The sequence below is a fragment of the Xyrauchen texanus genome, chromosome 17 (genome assembly GCF_025860055.1).
Source record: "Xyrauchen texanus isolate HMW12.3.18 chromosome 17, RBS_HiC_50CHRs, whole genome shotgun sequence".
In the NCBI taxonomy this organism is placed as follows: domain Eukaryota; kingdom Metazoa; phylum Chordata; class Actinopteri; order Cypriniformes; family Catostomidae; genus Xyrauchen; species Xyrauchen texanus.
The window spans coordinates 22,994,652-23,015,130 of record NC_068292.1 but is presented as its reverse complement, the minus strand read 5'-3'; the positions used below and the strand labels follow the sequence as shown (position 1 = coordinate 23,015,130).

At 36.0% G+C, this 20,479-nt stretch overlaps 1 protein-coding gene across 1 annotated transcript; it reads left to right on the top strand.

The window, feature by feature from the left end:
* The first annotated feature begins 1,802 nt into the window (after window positions 1-1,802).
* On the top strand, window positions 1,803-20,202 carry LOC127657816 (tuftelin-like). The gene is made up of 12 exons (XM_052146735.1): window positions 1,803-2,010; window positions 11,145-11,210; window positions 12,794-12,895; window positions 13,513-13,599; window positions 13,709-13,774; window positions 13,878-13,949; window positions 16,153-16,263; window positions 17,279-17,502; window positions 18,209-18,314; window positions 18,766-18,849; window positions 18,941-19,035; window positions 19,155-20,202. Exons 1-12 carry the CDS (start codon window positions 1,954-1,956, stop codon window positions 19,225-19,227), a joined length of 1,143 nt encoding a protein of 380 aa, XP_052002695.1. The 5' UTR covers window positions 1,803-1,953; the 3' UTR covers window positions 19,228-20,202.
* The last annotated feature ends 277 nt before the right edge of the window (window positions 20,203-20,479 follow it).

Here is a 20,479-nt window from a genome sequence, read left to right as displayed (position 1 = left end):
CAATATTTGTTGTGACCACATTTGCCTTAAAAACAGCTCTAATTCTCCTATACACCTGGACACAGTTTATCTTGGTTGTTGGCAGATAGGATGTTCCAAGCTTCTTGGAGAATTCACCACAGTTCTTCTTTTTAGGCTGTCTCAAATTGCTTCTGTCTCTTTATGTAATCCCAGACTGACTCAATGATGTTGAGATCCAGGCTTTGTGGGGGCCAGACCATTGGTATTAGGGCTCCTTGTTCTTTTTCTAATCAATTCTATTTGCAAAGGGAATGTTGAAATCTAAAAATTATATTTCCTACCAATTCACTGAAAACAGAATATAAAAAAATAACAATTTTAAGACAAATGTTTTAATATAATGTGAATAAGACTTTTGTACAGTACTGTATGGGTTAGTTGTCACACTGGGAAGTTGTCACTAAGACTGTATCTCAGTAACGATAAGTTTTGGAGTCAAAAGTCTAAACACATGATATTTGTTTCCTCTAGCAGTGGTTTTAGATGTTGTTTTTAAAACATCTAGTACAAAACTCTCTTTAATTAGATTTGTGTGTGTGTGTGATGGGAGTTCAGGTTTATGTGGTTTACAAGGACTTTTTTTTGGTTACAAATTGGTAATCACAGGGGTATTATGTTATAAATGTGGTTTATGAGGACATTTCTAGTGCCCACATAATTCAAATCGCTTAAAAAACAATGTTTTATTGAAAATGTAAAAATGCAGAAAGCTTTCTGTGAATGTTATGTTTAGGGTTAGGGAATATAATCTATAGTTCGTACAGTATAAAAATCACTGTGTCTATGGAGAGTCCTCATAATGATAGCTACACCAACAAGGGTTCATTATATTATGGAGGCAGATTTTTACCAAAAGGTTTAAATGTGTTCTTAGGACAAAAGTGTATGTTTTATACATTTCATTTTTATTTAAACAATTTATTCATTGCAATAATTTTTTAGCCAAAACAATATTTTGATATTTTTGTGTTACCTTTTCCATTATTGTTGTCTCAGCAATCATTGGCTCCTCATTGTTTTCCTTTTTTAATTTAGCTGAAAAGCCAATAATAGTCTGTTTAATGCAGGAGGTGTAGATAAGACGAGAGGCATAGGTTTTGTTTTTGGTGTTAGTGATGGTGGGGACACATTCCTCTTTCAACCCCAATGTTCACATTAAACCTACGTCACTATTTTAGTGGCAAGTTTCAATGTGACCATATCCTTTGACAATATGCCCCGCTGTTGAGGCGCTGTCATGAAAGCCCAACTGTATCGGCGAAAATGTCCAATAGCTTTTTTTTGCAGCCAAGACTTCAATGTAGTGTATACACACAGACCAGCTACACAGCATGCTAGTCGATACAGTGTCATTAACTGTAAAAGATAATACGACCTTGAGTGGGCGAAGGTCTGCACTCCAAACATTTCTGTTCTTCCTCAATTCACTAGAACAGGCGTGTTTCAAATACCTTTTACATACTATATTCTCTATCAAAGAACTGTGTAGAAAGAGTCTGTCTAATCCGCTTGCTTAATTTTCTGTAACCCCAGGATAGTGTAATGAGATTAGCATGTCTATCCAGCAGCGCAGGTGATTCATACGAGCATGTGACGCTCTTCCCCCGCGGAAAGAGCCGAAAGACATAGAAAGAGCTGCCAAGCCAGTGAGATCACTCCAAAGTTTTCGGTCTAACGCGTTATAACTACTGAGAAACCTGAGAAGAGGAGGAGGGAGTGTCTGACAAAACCGTTTAACGCCCGAGGAGACCTGTGCCGTGGCTATATATTATTAACGTCATCAGACGAAATCACAGTAAAACTACACAGAAGAACGACGAGTGCTCGCGCTTACGAAACGAGCGTAGAAGGATTTTTAACACCCAAAAAAAAAACGTATTTATTTATATTTATTTATTTATAGTCGTTTTAGTTACACTCCATTTAGTTAAAATGAATCGAATGGGGAGTATGTGCACGTTTGATGAAATCAGAGTGGATGACAGAGTGGTATGTATCATTTTATAAGTTTATAAGTAAAATATTTTTCATTAATTATTTTATACGTTTTTGTCATTATTTGTAGTTTATTTCTAGAAAATTCTACATTCTACATTTTCTTTTCTACTACATAAAATAGAGAATATGATAAACAAATAGTAGCATGTGTTCATGTGCATTTTTTGTTTGTTGTGTGCATTGTTATTTCGAATGAATGTCAGAAAGAAGTCATACTAATTGTAAAGTTTGTTGTCCATTTTGGAAGAAGGTTTGCATGCACGCAATCGTTGGCCTCTAGGTCAGCATACTCATAAAACGAGAACTTTGATCTACTGTAACACAGTGTTAATTTCTTCCTGGTAATATATTAAATGTGCTACTTGTTCCTGCTTGTGGACCTCAAACTTTTATGTTTACAAATGAACTTTTACCATAATTTATCCAAATTCTTCACTGATTCACTGATTCACTCCAATGGTCCATAATTACCTTTAGTTTGTAAAACCAAAAGCCCCTGTGATCTAAAAAGTCGACTCTGCAGAGGGTGTTATTCCAGTCTCAGCAATAGTTGTAAGATTATCTTAATCTAAATGTGGATCTTCATTGATGAACAGTATAAGTATATATATATATATATAATGTAATGGTGCACTGAACAGAAACCTCCCTTGCCTTCACTTGTCTTTTACTCTGTGCACAACAGATGCTAAATCAGGTTAAATGCCAATTACTTGATATTTCACTAATAACCTGTGAGAGGTACTTCTGCCAGAACTCAGGGTAGTATTAATCCAAATACCAGCCGTGTCTGCATCTGCTCCAATCTCTATAACTGGCACAGACATGGAGAGTTCTTGTAGCCTTGTTAAACAATGCGATGTATAGTAAGATGATTATTAACTTGATCTTTCCATCCAGGTTCTCATTTTGCCGAGTGTTGCTGGGCAGCGTTGTGCTTTTACTAGTTTTATGGCCTTGTATGTTCCTGCAGAATATGCATGGACTAGAGCTATTAAAACAGATATTTTTATGGTGATAAGGTGACAGTCATATAACAGGAAGATTGTGAAGTTGTTTTCTTTGCATATCTTGCTTGTGAATTGGGCCAAAGGCTTTACAAAGTCAAATTAAGGTCATCAAGTATTTGCTTGACTGTAGCAGGCTTCCATCCTTTTAATTTTAATTTGGAGACCCTACGATGCCTAATGTGTAAAGTAATTGTATTAAGACTTTGAATCTTCTATTAGTGCTAATTAATATGTTAATGAGGTTTATGTAGTCCAAGGGTTTCCCCAAAACAATGTTGACTACAGTATGTTTATCAGAAAGCTGAACCATTTGACACACTGCACCGTTTTGTGTTGCAGCAGCTACTGTTTTTGCATATGTTATTCATTTGCAAATATGAAAACAAGATTAACAAATGCTGTCAGTACATGAAGCTCTTTAATGAACACTCTGTCTGTACCAGTATCACAAACAAAGTCAAGGACCATGGCTAAAATAAAGTAGCACATTCTGAATCTAAATATTTAGAGGAACACACTCTCATTGACACACTTCCTGTTTGTAAGAACTTATAATGACTTTAATAATATAATTATAATACTATTTAATGTAATATAATTTAATAATTATCTGTTCATTAAATGTTTAGAAAACATGACTATGAGTATAACTCATAACAAGTCTCCCCTTTTAGTCAAAGCATACAGTAGTTCTTTGAAGCTCTGGCAAGCTGGATGACATCTGGTTATGCAAGGTGTTTTTTCTTTTCTTTTTTTTTTTGCAAAAAATGTTTTAATACCATTGTTCAACTAATCGTGTCTATGCGACTTATTCTCTCTCTCTCTTTCTTTCTCTCTCTCGTCCACATTCTCATCCATATCCCGCAATTCCCACTCCCTTGATCAATACATCTTTCAAATTGGTCAAAGGGCGAGGAGTCAAATGGCAAATATTTGTTTGCAGAACATTTATTTACTTTCCATGTGGCTTCGTTTTAAAATTTTTGTTAACATATTGTGCTCCTTCATCAAGATCAAATCCACATTATGAGACAGTTTGTTACAAGTATAGGACAATTATCAGGCCTGTGATATCATAAATGCACTGTACAGTAGCAACACATACATTATTGTAGGTACACTATGCGAAAAGCTGACTTGTTTGTGTTAGGGCTGAAACGATTAGTCGACGTTATCAACAATGTCGACAATAACAATTTGTCCACAAAAATTTGTTTGATCTCATTTAACGTAACATGAGATCACATTAACCTGTAATGATGACTCGTGAGAGCAGAAGAATTACACAGATCACACTCCAGATGCACTCTAAACTTTCCAAACAGCTTCATCTTATGTAGATCACAAAGTATGAGGGAATTATACAAAAATAACAAATAAGTAAATACAGAAGCACTCTCGTTGTGGAATAAGTGGAGCTGGAGCTCTTTAAAGGAAACACCACTGTGTTACACAGTTTTAATTCATTATAGCTTTATTAAAGTTCAGATAATAAGGAAAAAGGTCATGTAAGTAACTACAAACTCCAAAACTGGCATTTCTCTGTGTGGTCAGCACCTCTTCTATGAGCTGCTCAATGTGTCCCGATCTGAGGTGGAGAGAATGAAACTGCATCCGGGTGATGCACACTCAGTCGCGCGGAGGCTCATCCCTCGAGCGCACACACTTAATGCAGCTAGATTATAATGTGACGGCTCACGACTTAATGAATCATAAAATATATCACTGTGCATTTCCTATTGTGAAGAAAATTGGCAATACACAGCTTTATTAATACTAGAATTAGTTTTTGTGTTAAAAATGGATTGAAGTGAACAAAAAGGTGAGAGAGGAAGTTCACCTTATACACGGCAACAAAATACGTTTATGATTTGTTTTGGCTTGTTTTCCAATAAAAAATATCTAAAACTCATTTAAAACCATGTACATTTACTTAAGGAACTATACTGCAGAAGAAATTTTTTTTTATCTGAGAATGTTGAATATAATATTAAAAATACAAATATTTTAAAATAGCTAAAAATCCTTTAAATAACAAGCATTCACCTGAGAAGCAGCATATACGATATTTATACGTACTTTTAGAGAATAGATCTTGAATATACGTATATTTTGTATTTACTGGGCTCGCAGAAGTATAACCACTTGAAAAAAAACCACTTGTATACAAAATACACTTATATTTAAGATACCGTACATCCTCTAAATATCTTTTATGTTGCTTCTCAAGTAAATGTTTCTTGTTTTAAGGATTTTTAGACATTTTTAAATGGAAAACAAGACAAAAACACTTGATAACAATCAGATTTTTTGCAGTGAATTTCTTTACTGAATTAAACTTAAAAAAATATATTTTTTTCCCTTTAATTCAGTGAATGTCATTTTGTGGTATTTTTAAAAGATGATTTTGTCCTCTTTATAGTTAGTAAGCACGTTTAATACAACCTTTTAAGTCAGGCCACAAGCTGAATAATTGGTTAAGAGCTAATGATTAATCATTGCAATAATCGCCGAATAGCCGAATAATCGTTCTAATTAGATTAGATTATTCGAATATCAAAATAATCGTTAGATGCAGCCCTATATTGTGTTGCACTGAGGTAACAGAGTGCTACAGAAAACTTTGGTGAAATGTAGTTGTCTTATGTTTGAAGCACTGATTATACAGTATGTGCAATGCTGATTATTAAGTTAAAACAGTAGTACTCAAGAGGTGTTTAGAATTTAAACATTCTTATCCCAAATATGTATTAAATTAACTCTGAGGTTAATGGTCCCATTGTTGATGTTGCAAATCATTCAGATTCAGTGTCTGTGTAAGGTCATCATTGTCTATATACAGTCTCAGGTTTCCAGGAGCTATTCAGTTTTCTTGCATGATCTGACCAAGGAAAGTGCTTGTGTGATTAGGTCTTTTGTCTGACTCTCTGTGAGAGGCCCAGAGGCCTGTATCCGATGACACATTCCACTCATGGATCTCAACATTTTCAAGATTTATGCCCTTTTGTCTGCCTTTTTCACCACTCCTGTGACTGTGTCCTGATTGTATTTTTAAGCAACCCTCTCTCTATTTCCATCTCTCCCTCTCTCCCCCTTTCTCTTTCTTCTCTCCTCTTTTTTCTGTGCACCTTACACCTTTCTCAGGTTTCACTCTGACCTTATTTTATTTAAAGTGGAAACACAATTGTTTTGCACTCAATCTCATTCCATATCTCCCTCTGCTGTATTATTCTTGAATGTTTACTCATCACCACTATGCCACGCCTTCTATTCCTTTAGTACACGCAATATGCAATATGAAATATCTCTCAGAGCTCTTGCATAATATGTGAACAATGATTCAACTGAAATTATTTATTCAGTACTTGCTCTCGTAGTTTCAGAAATGTAAATGTAGAACATTTACACTGACTTAAAAAATATATATATTTATTTAAATAATTTTGTAATTTAAAGGAAGCAATGGTCATTTTATGATTCTGATTCATTTTAGCTAGTCTTATCAAGGAAATACATATATGCAAAATTTTGTATATGTATGCTTGTCTATGTGTGTGCATTTAAATTATATGTATATAGTGACACTCTTCTGTACAGAATAGCCTTCAGAATCCTCACAAACTTATCTCCGGTAGATGTTTTATTCCTCTCCCATTACAGGCATGTTAATTGTTTTTTTTTTTTTTTTTGCTGGGTGCGTGTCAACTTTCAGGTGTGTTTTTGTGTGTATGTACTCTGCCTTTGTTGCTCTCTCGGGTTGAGGTGTGGTGTTAAACTTGGCTTTTCTCGATTCTCAATGCTACTTTGCCTTCTGTGGAAACACCCGACTCACAGTCACACAGTCACAGGCTGTGACGGAAAGAGTCCAAGTCAATGTACTGCTCACAGAGCAGAGAACCAAGAAGACCTGTAGATTCACTCAGGTAAATATAGAAGGACATTTCAAATTCTGTACAATGCTAAATAAATGTTTAGCTAACTGCTTTGATTCCAGTTTTCAAATTGTAGTGTTATGTACTGTTGTATATATTCCTTGACGTTTTGTTGATACAGACAGTTCGGTCTAGTTTGTCCTTCATCCTGGTAGTGTTGTTGTGGTACTTTTGTCTTGTTGATATGATTACGATAAATACGTTGTTATGACCGGTTGGGTCGAGGTGTGGCTGTGTTTTGTCTCGTAGATTTAGTAATGGGCATAATAATAATAGGCCTTTATCACTCAAACAGCTTACATTTGCAAACTGGCATCAGCGAACTAATGCTGTAATCCCTTTTGATGACATTCTGTATAATACAGCTGTTCTTTACATGGAATGCTTTTGTCGTCTGGACCAAACAGAGATTATAGAGAGCATCATGGTAATTTGATGAAGGTTAGATAGTTAATAACTTGTCTGAGGGCATAAATAACTATGGTCCTATATAGAGTGTATTGTCCCACTGTGATAAACCATGGAATGTCACACTGGGATACATAAGCAGTCTGTGTGTATATACAGTATGTGCAATTCTGCTTTTGTTTGCTTATGAAACTGCATTATGTAACGTCTGGCATGTGGGTTACAGAGAGAACATGCCACATATACACACATCTCCATGCGGCCTAGTGGATGACTATTTAAAAAAATCCCTTATGTTATAGCTGCTGTGTGTCGTTTGTTCTTCAGGTCAATGGAGGGTGAGTGTAGAGAATGACTGGAATGCGTCTCATTTGAATGTGGAACGCGCTCTTTTTCTCTTTTTATTTATTAAATGTTTTTGCCTGTTGTGCACATATGCACATATCCACTAATGTACACATACAGGTCCTTCTCAAAAAATTTGCATATTGTGATAAAGTTCATTATTTTCCATAATGTAATGATAAAAATTAAACTTTCATATATTTTAGATTCATTGCACACCAACTGAAATATTTCAGGTCTTTTATTGTTTTAATACTGATGATTTTGGCATACAGCTCATGAAAACCCAAAATTCCTATCTCAAAAAATTAGCATATTTCATCCGACCAATAAAAGAAGTGTTTTTAATACAAAAAAAGTCAACCTTCAAATAATTATGTTCAGTTATGCACTCAATACTTAGTCGGGAATCCTTTTGCAGAAATGACTGCTTCAATGCGGCATGGCATGGAGGCAATCAGCCTGTGGCACTGCTGAGGTGTTATGGAGGCCCAGGATGCTTCGATAGCGGCCTTAAGCTCATCCAGAGTGTTGGGTCTTGCGTCTCTCAACTTTCTCTTCACAATATCCCACAGATTCTCTATGGGGTTCAGGTCAGGAGAGTTGGCAGGCCAATTGAGCACAGTAATACCATGGTCAGTAAACCCTTTACCAGTGGTTTTGGCACTGTGAGCAGGTGCCAGGTCGTGCTGAAAAATGAAATCTTCATCTCCATAAAGCTTTTCAGCAGATGGAAGCATGAAGTGCTCCAAAATCTCCTGATAGCTAGCTGCATTGACCCTGCCCTTGATAAAACACAGTGGACCAACACCAGCAGCTGACATGGCACCCCAGACCATCATTCCTTCTCCCCAGTCTTCCTCCAGACTCTGGCACCTTGATTTCCGAATGACATGCAAAATTTGCTTTCATCCGAAAAAATTACTTTGGACCACTGAGCAACAGTCCAGTGCTGCTTCTCTGTAGCCCAGGTCAGGCGCTTCTGCCGCTGTTTCTGGTTCAAAAGTGGCTTGACCTGGGGAATGCGGCACCTGTAGCCCATTTCCTGCACACGCCTGTGCACGGTGGCTCTGGATGTTTCTACTCCAGACTCAGTCCACTGCTTCCGCAGGTCCCCCAAGGTCTGGAATCGGTCCGGAATCGGTCCTTCTCCACAATCTTCCTCAGGGTCTGGTCACCTCTTCTCGTTGTGCAGCGTTTTTTGCCACACTTTTTCCTTCCCACAGACTTCCCACTGAGGTGCCTTGATACAGCACTCTGGGAACAGCCTATTTGTTCAGAAATTTCTTTCTGTGTCTTACCCTCTTGCTTGAGGGTGTCAATGATGGCCTTCTGGACAGCAGTCAGGTCGGCAGCCTTACCCATGATTGCGGTTTTGAGTAATGAAACAGGCTGGGAGTTTTTAAAAGCCTCAGGAATCTTTTGCAGGTGTTTAGAGTTAATTAGTTGATTCAGATGATTAGGTTAATAGCTCGTTTAGAGACCCTTTTCATGATATGCAAATTGTTTGAGATAGGAATTTTGGGTTTTCATGAGCTGTATGCCAAAATCATCAGTATTAAAACAATAAAAGACCTGAAATATTTCAGTTGGTGTGCAATGAATCTAAAATATATGAAAGTTTAATTTTTATCATTACATTATGGAAAATAATGAACTTTATCACAATATGCTAATTTTTTGAGAAGGACCTGTATACAGTTCTGGACACACTTTGTCACATTTTTATTGCATTTAATATAAAATAACAAACCTATTTGGATCTGCAAACAAATTATGCTGTACATTTCTTTTCATTTTGAACAATATATAAAATATTTGAAAGCTAGCACTCTGGCACACAGTGTTTTAGGACCTCCCATCCCTCACCACAAAATGACTCCTACTGGCTACTTTAAGCAAACTGTTCCGGAATCATGCTTAAAAGGATTATTCACTGAAAAATGAAAATTCACTCATCATTTACTCACCCTCATGCCATCCAATATGTGTATGAATGTCTTTCTTCTGCAGAACACAAATTAAGATTTTTAGAAGAATATATCAATTCTGTAAGTCCATACAATGCAAGTGAATGGTGGCCAGGCCTTTGAAGCTCCAAAAAGCAGATAAGTTCAGCATAAAGGTAATCCATAAGACTCCAGTGGTTTAATCAATGACTTCAGAATTGATCCAGTTGGTTTTGGGTGAGAACAGACCAAAATGGAACTCTATTTGCACTGTACGTCTTGCCATTGCAGTTTCTAGGCACAATCATGATTACAAGCTCGATTACACTTCCTAATGCTTGACGCATGCACAGATGGCACAATAGGAAGTGTAATTGAGAGTAAAATCATGATCGCCAAGGAGACTGTTGTCAAGATTTAAAGTGAAAAAGGAGGGACATTTTGGTATATTCTCAACCAAAACCAACTGGATCACTTCAGAAGACATGGATTAAACCACAGGAGTTTAACGGATTATGTTTATGCTGACTTGATCTGCTTTTTGGAGCTTCAAAGATCTAGCCACCATTCACTTGCATTGTGCAGACCTACAGTTTGAGATATTCTTCTAAAAATCTTTGTGTTCTGCAGAAGAGAATACAAAACACATCTTAGATGGCAAGAGTAAATGATGAGAGAACTGTAATTTTTGGGGTGAACTATCCCTTTGAATCCAAACACTCACATTTATCAAGCCTTCTGTGGCTTGCTTGAATGGTTAATTCTTCTTCTTATTGTTTTATATGTTTGATCAAATTATATTCACTATTTATTATTATACCACATATTGTATAGTTGTTCTGTTTCCATCACACTCTTAGCTTCTTTAATATGACAAAGTCCTTTCAACATCTCTTAATTTGGTCATGTGGATGTTATCTGAATGTTGCGTAAGAGTTATTTGTGTTTTTGGCAAAGCTTTAGGTCCCTTGCTTGGTCTCTTCCTCTGTCCAGCAGACATAGTTTATGCTGTTAATGGGTGGCAGTGTTGTCATGGCAATATTCCATTCTCCACTGGAGTGCATTGTTCCGTTTAGATTTGTGGCAGCCTCCTCCCTCTATTCCACGATTTAAATTTACATTCAAATTTTAAGTTTTGGCAAGCCAGCGTGGCTCAGGAATTTTCCAGAAATTTTGCAAGAAAATCAAATCAATCTTCATACATCATAAATACTAGACTGTAAATTCCTTTTAGTTTCTTTTCTTTTCTTTTCTTTGTTTCATATTGAGTAATCATGACCTTCATGCCAAACTCTAATGGTCCATTGGCCTCCAGTCAGTCTCTCTCTCTCTCTCTCTCTCTCTCTCTCGCTCTTGTTGTTTTTTAGAGGGCATTACTCCCCACATGTTCCCCTCATCCATACAGCTCCCACCCTTTCACTTTCTAAAATGGTCTCTTTGTTGCATCCTTCTCACACCTTTTTTTATTCCTCATTCTTCAGAACGGGTACAGAAGACTCAGACTCACTCTACACGACCAGAACCAACAGCAGCCTATCACAGAAAAGGTAAATGTCTCTTTTTCTCTCTATCACACACATATGAACACACATGCATCCAGTAAATTAGGAAGACGTACAAGCTAGATTAGCTACAGATGCAGGGTAACTCATTATTTTTTATCATTAATGTAAATTTCTGTAAAATGTATTTTGTAAACATAATTTTGAAACTTGACTCTGAAAAAGTTCTAAATGGCTGATCCTGCCAGTTTGAAAACCAAGTTTTACATTTATGGTTTATCACAGAAACTTCCTATCTTGAGTCTTAAGTGAAAACCTGAGAAGTACAGTGAGTCCTAACTGAAATCGCCAAGGTTACTAAACTGATAAGACAGGATTTTAGAGTTAGGTGTTTTTTATAATATGGCCACAGGTGTTTAAAATGACACCATAATGTTTTGTCGTTATTGTAAGATATGCCATTAGTAAAGTATTATTGAACCTGAAAACTTGCTGTATGTTTTTAACAATTTGTTATGGCATGAGAGCCAATATGGGTTCTGTAAAATCAGTTCCATTCTGAAATGTATGGAATTGCCCCCCTTTCTTGGTCCATTCTCTCTCGCTCTCTCTATGATTTTCTGCCAAAGCTCTGTAAACATAAGGAACAGGCTTTGTTCCAGCGGAAAGGGTCTTCTACACAAGACATTCTTGCAGAACCAGAGGCTAATTATTACAGGCTCCAGAAACTTTCCATCTCCCATTTCCCCACGTTTACATCTGTTCCTGCTGGTTGGGGGTTTCCTGCTACCCTTTGTGTGTCAGAGATATTTATACTTAGTATTTAGAAACAAACCCTTGTTTTCTGCAAAGACCTGCAAATGTAAAGGTTGATTCTGAGAAAGTCAGAGCAATAAATGATCCTTTATGTGCTTTAAAATGGTCCTTTCAAGGAGCTGGCCTTCAGTTTGTTGAGAATTTCTCTTCATATGAAATTAACTAATAAAAAGATTAAGACTTTACATTAGTTTTCTCATTAAACATTTACATAATTACAATGTTACTACAGTAACAAAAACAATTGTAATGTGTTCATATAAGCATTTATATTAAAGAAGTACTTAATAAGTACATAATGTCATTTGTATGACTCAGTAGACAAGAATGTTGTTAGATTGTGACATGGAATTTGCTAAACTGAATGACGACCCAAATGACTATGGAAATACAAGAAAATGATGGCCAAGCCTATAAGCCAGTTTAGACATGTATACTTATGCAATACATTGAAAAGCCTCTGATAAAAGTGCCTATGGCTCCATGAAAAGGTTTCACACTATATGTATTAACAGTGCAGTGATATTAGTCATAATTAAAGTCTAGTCTCTCAGTCTAGAATATTCCTTCAAAATTTTCTTTGATTTGTTCCCTAGATTTATTAGTCATATTATTATTAGTTGATGTATCTCTTTATTCATCTCAGTGGGAAATTGACTTTCAGTTAGATTTTGACATGGGCATTCTTTCCCAACAATCTAAGGGACTAGACAACTTTAAACAGCAGGCATCTCTAAAAGTACAACATGAAACATTGTAGAGAGGTTTGTGGCATGTCCGATATGTAACTCAATAACACCATATAATTCCAGCCAATCGGCAGAGCTTTTGATTTGGTGCAACCAACCAGTGAAAGGCAGCCACTGAAGACAGAGGTGACCAAGCCGCCTGAGGAGCCCATTGAGGTCATAAAGGTGGGTCAGTTTTACTGACATCGAAAATGATTCAAATGTAAAATGATAAATTCTGGTTATAAGAACTCCCTATTATAATTCTCAGATAGTAGTACAGTAGCACAGCCCTTATACAAGGGGTTCAATGGTCATTTAAACCTGAAAATATCAGGTCATTTTAAAAAATCATAATTTCCAGATTCTGAAAAGTCAATGGAATGTATAAAATCATATAAAGCCATGGAAAGATTATGTGAATTTCTTTAGTGTATTTAAATGATACATACATGCATACTGTATGCCCAATGATAACAGTAGCATTCAATACTTTTTTTAAAATGACCTGATATTTTCATATCTAAAAGACCATTGGACCTTTCCTTGTATAAGGGCTTTTTTAGTGCAATTAAGATAACTGGATTAGGATTTTTACAAATAATTTTATCACAAATGGAAAAGCCATAGAAATTCATTGGTCAAAAGGTGTTGTAGGTACCCTGTATATTCAGACTCAAGTTCAAATCAGTCATTCCAGTGCCAATGTGCTTAATTCTTATGGTATTGCTAATTAGATCATCTATAATTTTGTAATCTATTTTTCACTCCCTCTATTTTTATATGTGTGTTTTAAATTTTAGATATATCTGGACGAGCGTAAACAGGCACAAGCCAGACACCAACAAAGTCTAAAGATGCTCTCAGACGAAGTTTCACAAATACAGGAGGTCAGAGCAAAATATTCCTGTCCTCTCTTACTTATTTTCTGGTTTCCCTTTTTCTGTTTTGACATGTTTTCAGAATATGAACATTAAAATTCTGCTCTACTGTGTGCAGGTAAGATATTGTCTGAAGAACCTCAGGGAGCAGATGGCAGCTAAAAGTCAAAGAACAGAACACAAGGTAAGTCAAACAAACACATTAATCTGCAGATGGGTTTATACGTTCTGTTAAGTTATATTAACCATTAAAATGTTGAATCCCTCACCCTTTTTCTCACTTCCAGCTGGTGTTAGCTGGTACTGGTCCCAGAAAAGTAAATGGCACTCATTCAGTCCTCAGTGGTTTAGAGAAACAGGTAAGAGATTTATGTACCCTGTTGCTTTGCATGCACACACACACACACACACACACACACACACACAGACACACACACATGTTGGTCTACCTATCATTATGATGACTTTCCATAGAGATAATGACTTTTATACTGTACAAACTATAGATTCTATCCTCTAAACCTAACACAACCCCTAAACCTAACCCTCACAGAAAACCTTCTGCATTTTTACATTTTCAATAAAACATTGTTTAGTATGATTTTTAAGCGATTTGAATTATGGGGACACTAGAAATGTCCTCATAAATCACATTTATAGCATAATACCCTTGTAATTACTAATTTGTAACTTACAAAATTGTCCTCAGTCAAAATCACACAAACACACGCACACACACGCACACACACACACACACACACACACACACACAAGCTCTCTTTTAAAACCAAGTGAACTGCCTCACTATCTATAGACAGCTGGCTTTAAGCAGAATCCTTAACGACATGAAATGTCATAAGTGACCTATTTGAAACGCTTTACATAGGCAGCATCTACACATGTGAAACATATAGCACTCTGCACAATAGACTGTCCTTGACTCGTTATTAACTTTAATAGAGCTTGAAATTAGCATGTTGCTAAGCTAACTATACATATATAATATAGTAAAAATCCTGAGCACATACAAATATTGGGTCAAATAATCCATTTACTTACACCAAACTATTTTTCTCTATCGTTTTCAGTATGAAATAAAATATATGTGCTTATAATCAACATTTCTTTGGTCTTGTCTGTCAGTGCATTCTAGTAATGCTTAACCATAAAGGAAACATGTAATGCTTAGGAGTCAATATAACTAGGTTGCCATCTTTTGGGACACCCCTCATGTTAAGAGTCCGTCTATGTCTTAAAATGCTTTCTTAGAACGCAGCTCACTAGGTTTTGGAACAGATCGATATCTCTTTTCTAGATTAAATAACTATAATGTTCCAGTGTAGTCATGTTTTGTAATGTGATGAGGAAATCTGTGTCCTTTAGGTCATAATTGGAGGTTTTGTATAATTTTGTTAATTGCTCTTTGACACCCAAACAAATCTCCACATTCCATTAGTACAAAGCACATCAACAAACCCAAATCGGTAAACACCCATGTTCTTTACCACAGGAACTAATTAGGAAACAGTTACTATGGAAACAACACAAAAATGCACAACTTCAATTAAACTTGGGAAACACGTCCAGCCGCCTGCCATATTTATTCTTGGTTCATTGTAACTGATAGTATTTGCTAAACTGGTTTTATCATATCACATTTTTCAAATTCTTTTTTTTTTGTTCAATGAAACTACATTCAGGTGACAGCACATTCCTTTAAGGATTATCATAGAACATGAATAGTGTGGATTAGACTCCCAACTGGCTGTGTGTGTCTGGGTTGTTAAAGCAGGAATTTGGGTGGAAAAACTTTGCTATGACTTCAGTTTTTTACTGTTAGAACACACACACCCCATTGACGCACGCACAGAGGAGTCCCGCCCTCTTTCACTCTCACTTCGTCCTCTCTGGCTTACACAATTCTATAAATAACTGCCGCTGGGGAAGATGTGGGTGTGTTTCAATGGAAATAAGTAATGAGGACATATTTTGTCTATGTGACTATGGGATAGCTTGTTTGGCTTACCATGTGTACCATGTGCTCTTAATTATTTATTGTATTAACCAATATGTTGCGTAACTAATGCAAGACACATGTAACAATTACACCATCAACACATGTACAACTGGGTCCAAAAGTCTGACACACAAGACACAAGTGTAAATAAAAAAAATAATAATTCTTATGAGCTTAGGAATTTCTCTTTTTTATTATTATTATAAATATTGTTTTTTGGCTTTAATGATATTCTGTTCCAAAGAGCATCTTTTCTGCTTCAAAATCTTTTGTACCATGGAGTTCACATGGTCAATCTTACAAACTTGCTTATTTGATTGGTGATCTAGAAATAGTCCAGAATCTTAAAAAAAATTTCATCATTTTACATTATACATATCCTTTCTTTGAAATATTAAAAAAAAATCTCAAAATCTGAATTTTAGTGTGGTCTCAGACTTTTGGACCCCCACTGTACAAACTCAACTGTGACCAAACAACAGATGGAAATTCGAAGTGTTCATATCTACCATTATTGACTGTTAAAGTTTTTCATAATATCTCAGGAGAGTGTGGATGAGCAGGAGAGAGAGAAGATGAGGGAGGCCAGTAAGCGTCTGTATGGTCAGCTGCAGGAGGCGGAGAAGAGGAACCAGGAAGAGAGAGACAAACTGCTGGTAAGTCACAAACAACACACTTTTTCCTTTTTGTTCATAACTTACCAACCCACCTCACCCCTCCCCTTGTGTGGGTCTCCCTCTCTCCCTGTATGAATCGATATTCCAGTTTCAAGATCCTAAAATGACTTCACAGGAGAGTAATGTTATAGAAAGTCACACTGAAAGTTTTAACTCAATATTGGAGGTGGTGAGTTATTGTTATACAGTGGCAGGCTTTCTGTCTGGCCAGCTGGGTTAGATCCAGGTTAGGAAAGAACAGTGTGGAGGGGTGAGATTGCACATTCTTTCATGATAACGTGCCGTTTCCTAATTGGCCCCTGATGGCATCTTTTACGTAAAAAAATGGCATCAGCGTTAAGCACACCTCTCATGTCAAAACGATGCACCAAAATGCTAACATTTAAAAAATGATACTTAATTTTCAGTAACTTGAACTATTAACTATTAGTAGCTAACATTAACTATTAATCATGCAAGTCTTTAAATATGGCTTTTAAGTATGGATGTTACAACATTATAAATGCAATGTAAAAACTTATAAGAAACCACCTGTCAAGTAAATAAATGCAAATAAAAGTGTCTTTATTAATAACATGGCAAAAAGCCCAAAATAAACAATGAAAACAAATACTATATTTTTATTATACTATGAAATGAATTGTCTCTATTAGTTAAAAGGCAAAAAGCTCACCCCCAAAAAACATAGCAAATACTATTATTATTATTATGTTATTATACGATAGGTACTACTTTATTCATCTATTATAATAGTTACTAGACAAAATGAAAAGTATGTGTTTGTGTATTATATAATTCTATAGATTATAATAGTATGGTATTAAACTCTATGTAATTATTACAGTATGTTATTATACGCTACTATAATAGTTTGTTACTACATAATGTAAATAGCATATGTAAGTTTTTACAATAGTGTCCAAACAACATCTGCCATAAATGTGTGTTTTGTGCCGTCTTTTGAATTTTTTTCCCTGTATTTTATCTTTTCAAGGCAGAGGCTAACCAGTACAAGCAGCAGTTATCTGAGCAGAATGACTATCTGAAGAGGGTTCAACAGAGCAAAGAGCAGCAGGATCAGCAGATCCAAGACCTTCAACGTCTCATGAGCGGGATGGAGCAAGAGAGCTCCTCCCTCAGAGACCAGCTCATGACCAAACAAGCCGAACTCCTGCAGATGAGGGAAAAAAACAAGGAGGGGCAAGCAGGGAGGCAGAGGTGGGGGGCCAAAGATATCTCACTCTTTTTTACATTGACCCCGTTTACACCTGATATTAAGATGCATCTTGGGTGATCCGTGTTTTGAGAGGAGGGTCTCTGATTTCATGACAACATACATCAATCACTATGACATTGTGTTACTGCATAATAATAAAACGTGAAAAAGTCAGAAAAGACAAGGAAAGCGCAAACAAAGCCAGTCCACTGTTTCTTCCAGATGCAGTTGAAATTCTATGCACAAACGTTTTAGTGTAGTACCTGTATTAACCTGAGCTTCAGATCTTTGTACTTCTCGTCTGTGTCACTGTTTGTTGATATCAAACATACTAAAGTAGACACGTGAAGTTCTCATGCTTGTGCATATTGGCTTTTTAAAATTTTCAGATTGGACCGTTATTTCCTTTTAAAGCTGCTTACAATGGCAAAGTTAAAACTCGTTTTAGTGCAGCGGTTGATTGACAGGTGAGGGGTGGTGCTTCACTCCTGTCCGGGACGCTTTTAGGATGGATTGGCATTTGTGTTTTTTTCTGATCCAATCATAAAAGTTTTAGGCCCTGTTTAAAGCTGTATTTAGAGCTGACCACTTGTGATCGGATCACCAAAAACGTATCTTAATACCAGCAGTGAACAGGGTCATTGTAGCCTTTTGGAGCATTAAGGTTTATTTGGGTGTCGTTTTAAAATATTGGTTTTTTTGTAACAGTTTGGAAGAGCAGGAGAAGGAAAATGCTATTCTGAGAGAGAAGATTCATCACTTGGATGACATGCTCAAGAGTCAACAGAGAAAACTCAGGCAAATGATTGAGCAGGTACACATGCGAGCACTCTCAGACTATACTACTACTACTACTACTACTACAGAGAAAAAAAAGATTTTCTTATTCTGTATTTTTGTCTTTATTTTCAAAATATCTAAACATCCTTAAAATAAGATGGATTTAAGTGAGAAGTAAAATGTTTAAGATTAAAAGACTTGCTTTCAGACAATATAACATGAATTAAGTTTTTTTTTTTCTTACCCCATTGGCACTTAAGTTTGTTATTTAAGCTTAAGGCTAAATGAAACTATTTACTATTGGGGTAAGAAAAATGCACTTAATTTAAGATATTTTCTCTGACATAAGCCCTAATTCCTTATCTAATTTTGCTTCTCAAGTAAAGTTATTTGCTCTACTTACACTTATTAAGAATTTTTTTTTGCACTGCAACATATGACATGCCTATTAGCTCACTTAATTTTTCCATCCATGTTTCGTCTAGCTTCAAAACTCACGCATGGTAATTCAGGAGAGAGACCGGGCGATCAGGGAGCTGGAGGAGAAGGTGGCCATGCTGGAGGCAGAGGTCAGTTCTCAGACACAGAACCTAACATCTGATCTCTGATATCACTAAAGTTTTCTAATAACTGACCTTTCTGAATATATTATGCTTGCAGAACAAACAAATGCGTGATCAGATGGATTACTACTTGGGGAGTCAAAGGTCGAATTCATACTTGCCATCAGATAGCAATGCGCAGATTGTCTACAGGTAGGACATGCAAACTTTTTTGATACCTATATGCAAATTATTTTATGCAAATACTCAAAATATTTGGCCAATTACTGCTTTGCACATTCTTACTGTGCATTTTTATGTCTTCTCCACAGCAAGCCTCTGAGACCATCCACCCATACCAACAAAAGCCTGCCCTTCATCAAGGTCATTGAGATTAAATCGTGAATGTTACCACAGCAACTTTACAGCACTGCTATGACAATAGCACCATCCTCCAATACACAGTGCACCGCTGCAACATCAATGACCACACACCACAGACCTTCATCAAAGGACATTCTGATTGCTTTAACATCAATCTAACTGTCTGAAGAACTGTTTTCCCAAGAGTACTGTTAACAGTGCAGAGCATGTAGAGTACAGTTCTGTTACCTAACATTATTATTATTACCGTTATTAATACATTTTCCGGAATATTGAAGTGACAGTTTTGGTTTGGCAGAACAAGGGCTGAATATATCAATAAATATGAAGACATGTAATGCAACTCGAAGTGAGAAACTCATTCCCGTTAATCAGAGGAGTACTTCTGTATTTATTTGAGGCTGGCCCTCTGAAGACGACGTCCCTCAATGAACATAAATGGACAGATAGATTGTGTTGCTAACACACCCCGTTGAAGCTCTTTATCTGTCTTAATCTGCCTCAGCATTAACTTGGCTAAAAAACTTTAATGAAATTATAGGCTCTTATTCTGAATTTGAAATGACTTTAAATGGATGAGAAAAGTGTTCTGTCCTTGCTTTGATGAAGAAATTTAAAACATTGAAAAAGAAGGGGAAGGTCATTCCCAGGTATATGATGAAGGATTGTATATTTGTATCTATATTAAGGCAGAAAATGTGCTATTTGCACTTTTGCAAACAAATCTGTGATAAGCAGTCTAATGACATTCAAGAAAAGGTTCAGGGGTCAGATGCAGGGACTTTTTTTTTCTTTGTGTGAACTTTAACCATATTTGAATTCAAAGTTCAAGTTGGCCCAAAACAGACATCCTTTATTTTTTTGTAATTAAATAATATTTTTGTAGTTAAAAACTGTTGTGGTTTTCAATGCTTGCATTAATGGAAATGCATATTATGTCTTGTATTTAAAAAATAAAATAGTTTCCTGAGCTGTGATGTTATCTTACTTTCCTTAAATAAATATGGTCATTTTAATGTGATTTATGACATTTTAAAGCCAATGATATCAATATCTTATCTAATTTTATGATATTGAACACCGTGGAATTCAAAGAGGTGGAACGCCTTTGATCACTGCCAAATGCACCCGGGCAACATTCTTTTTCTTTTTTGCTAAACTTAAAAATACATGGAAGCCTCATAAATAAAACAATTATTTTCTATTTTTTGTTTAAGCTAAGAGTGACTTCTCTATAGTCTATTGGCCAAAAAAATATCAATTTACGCATCAA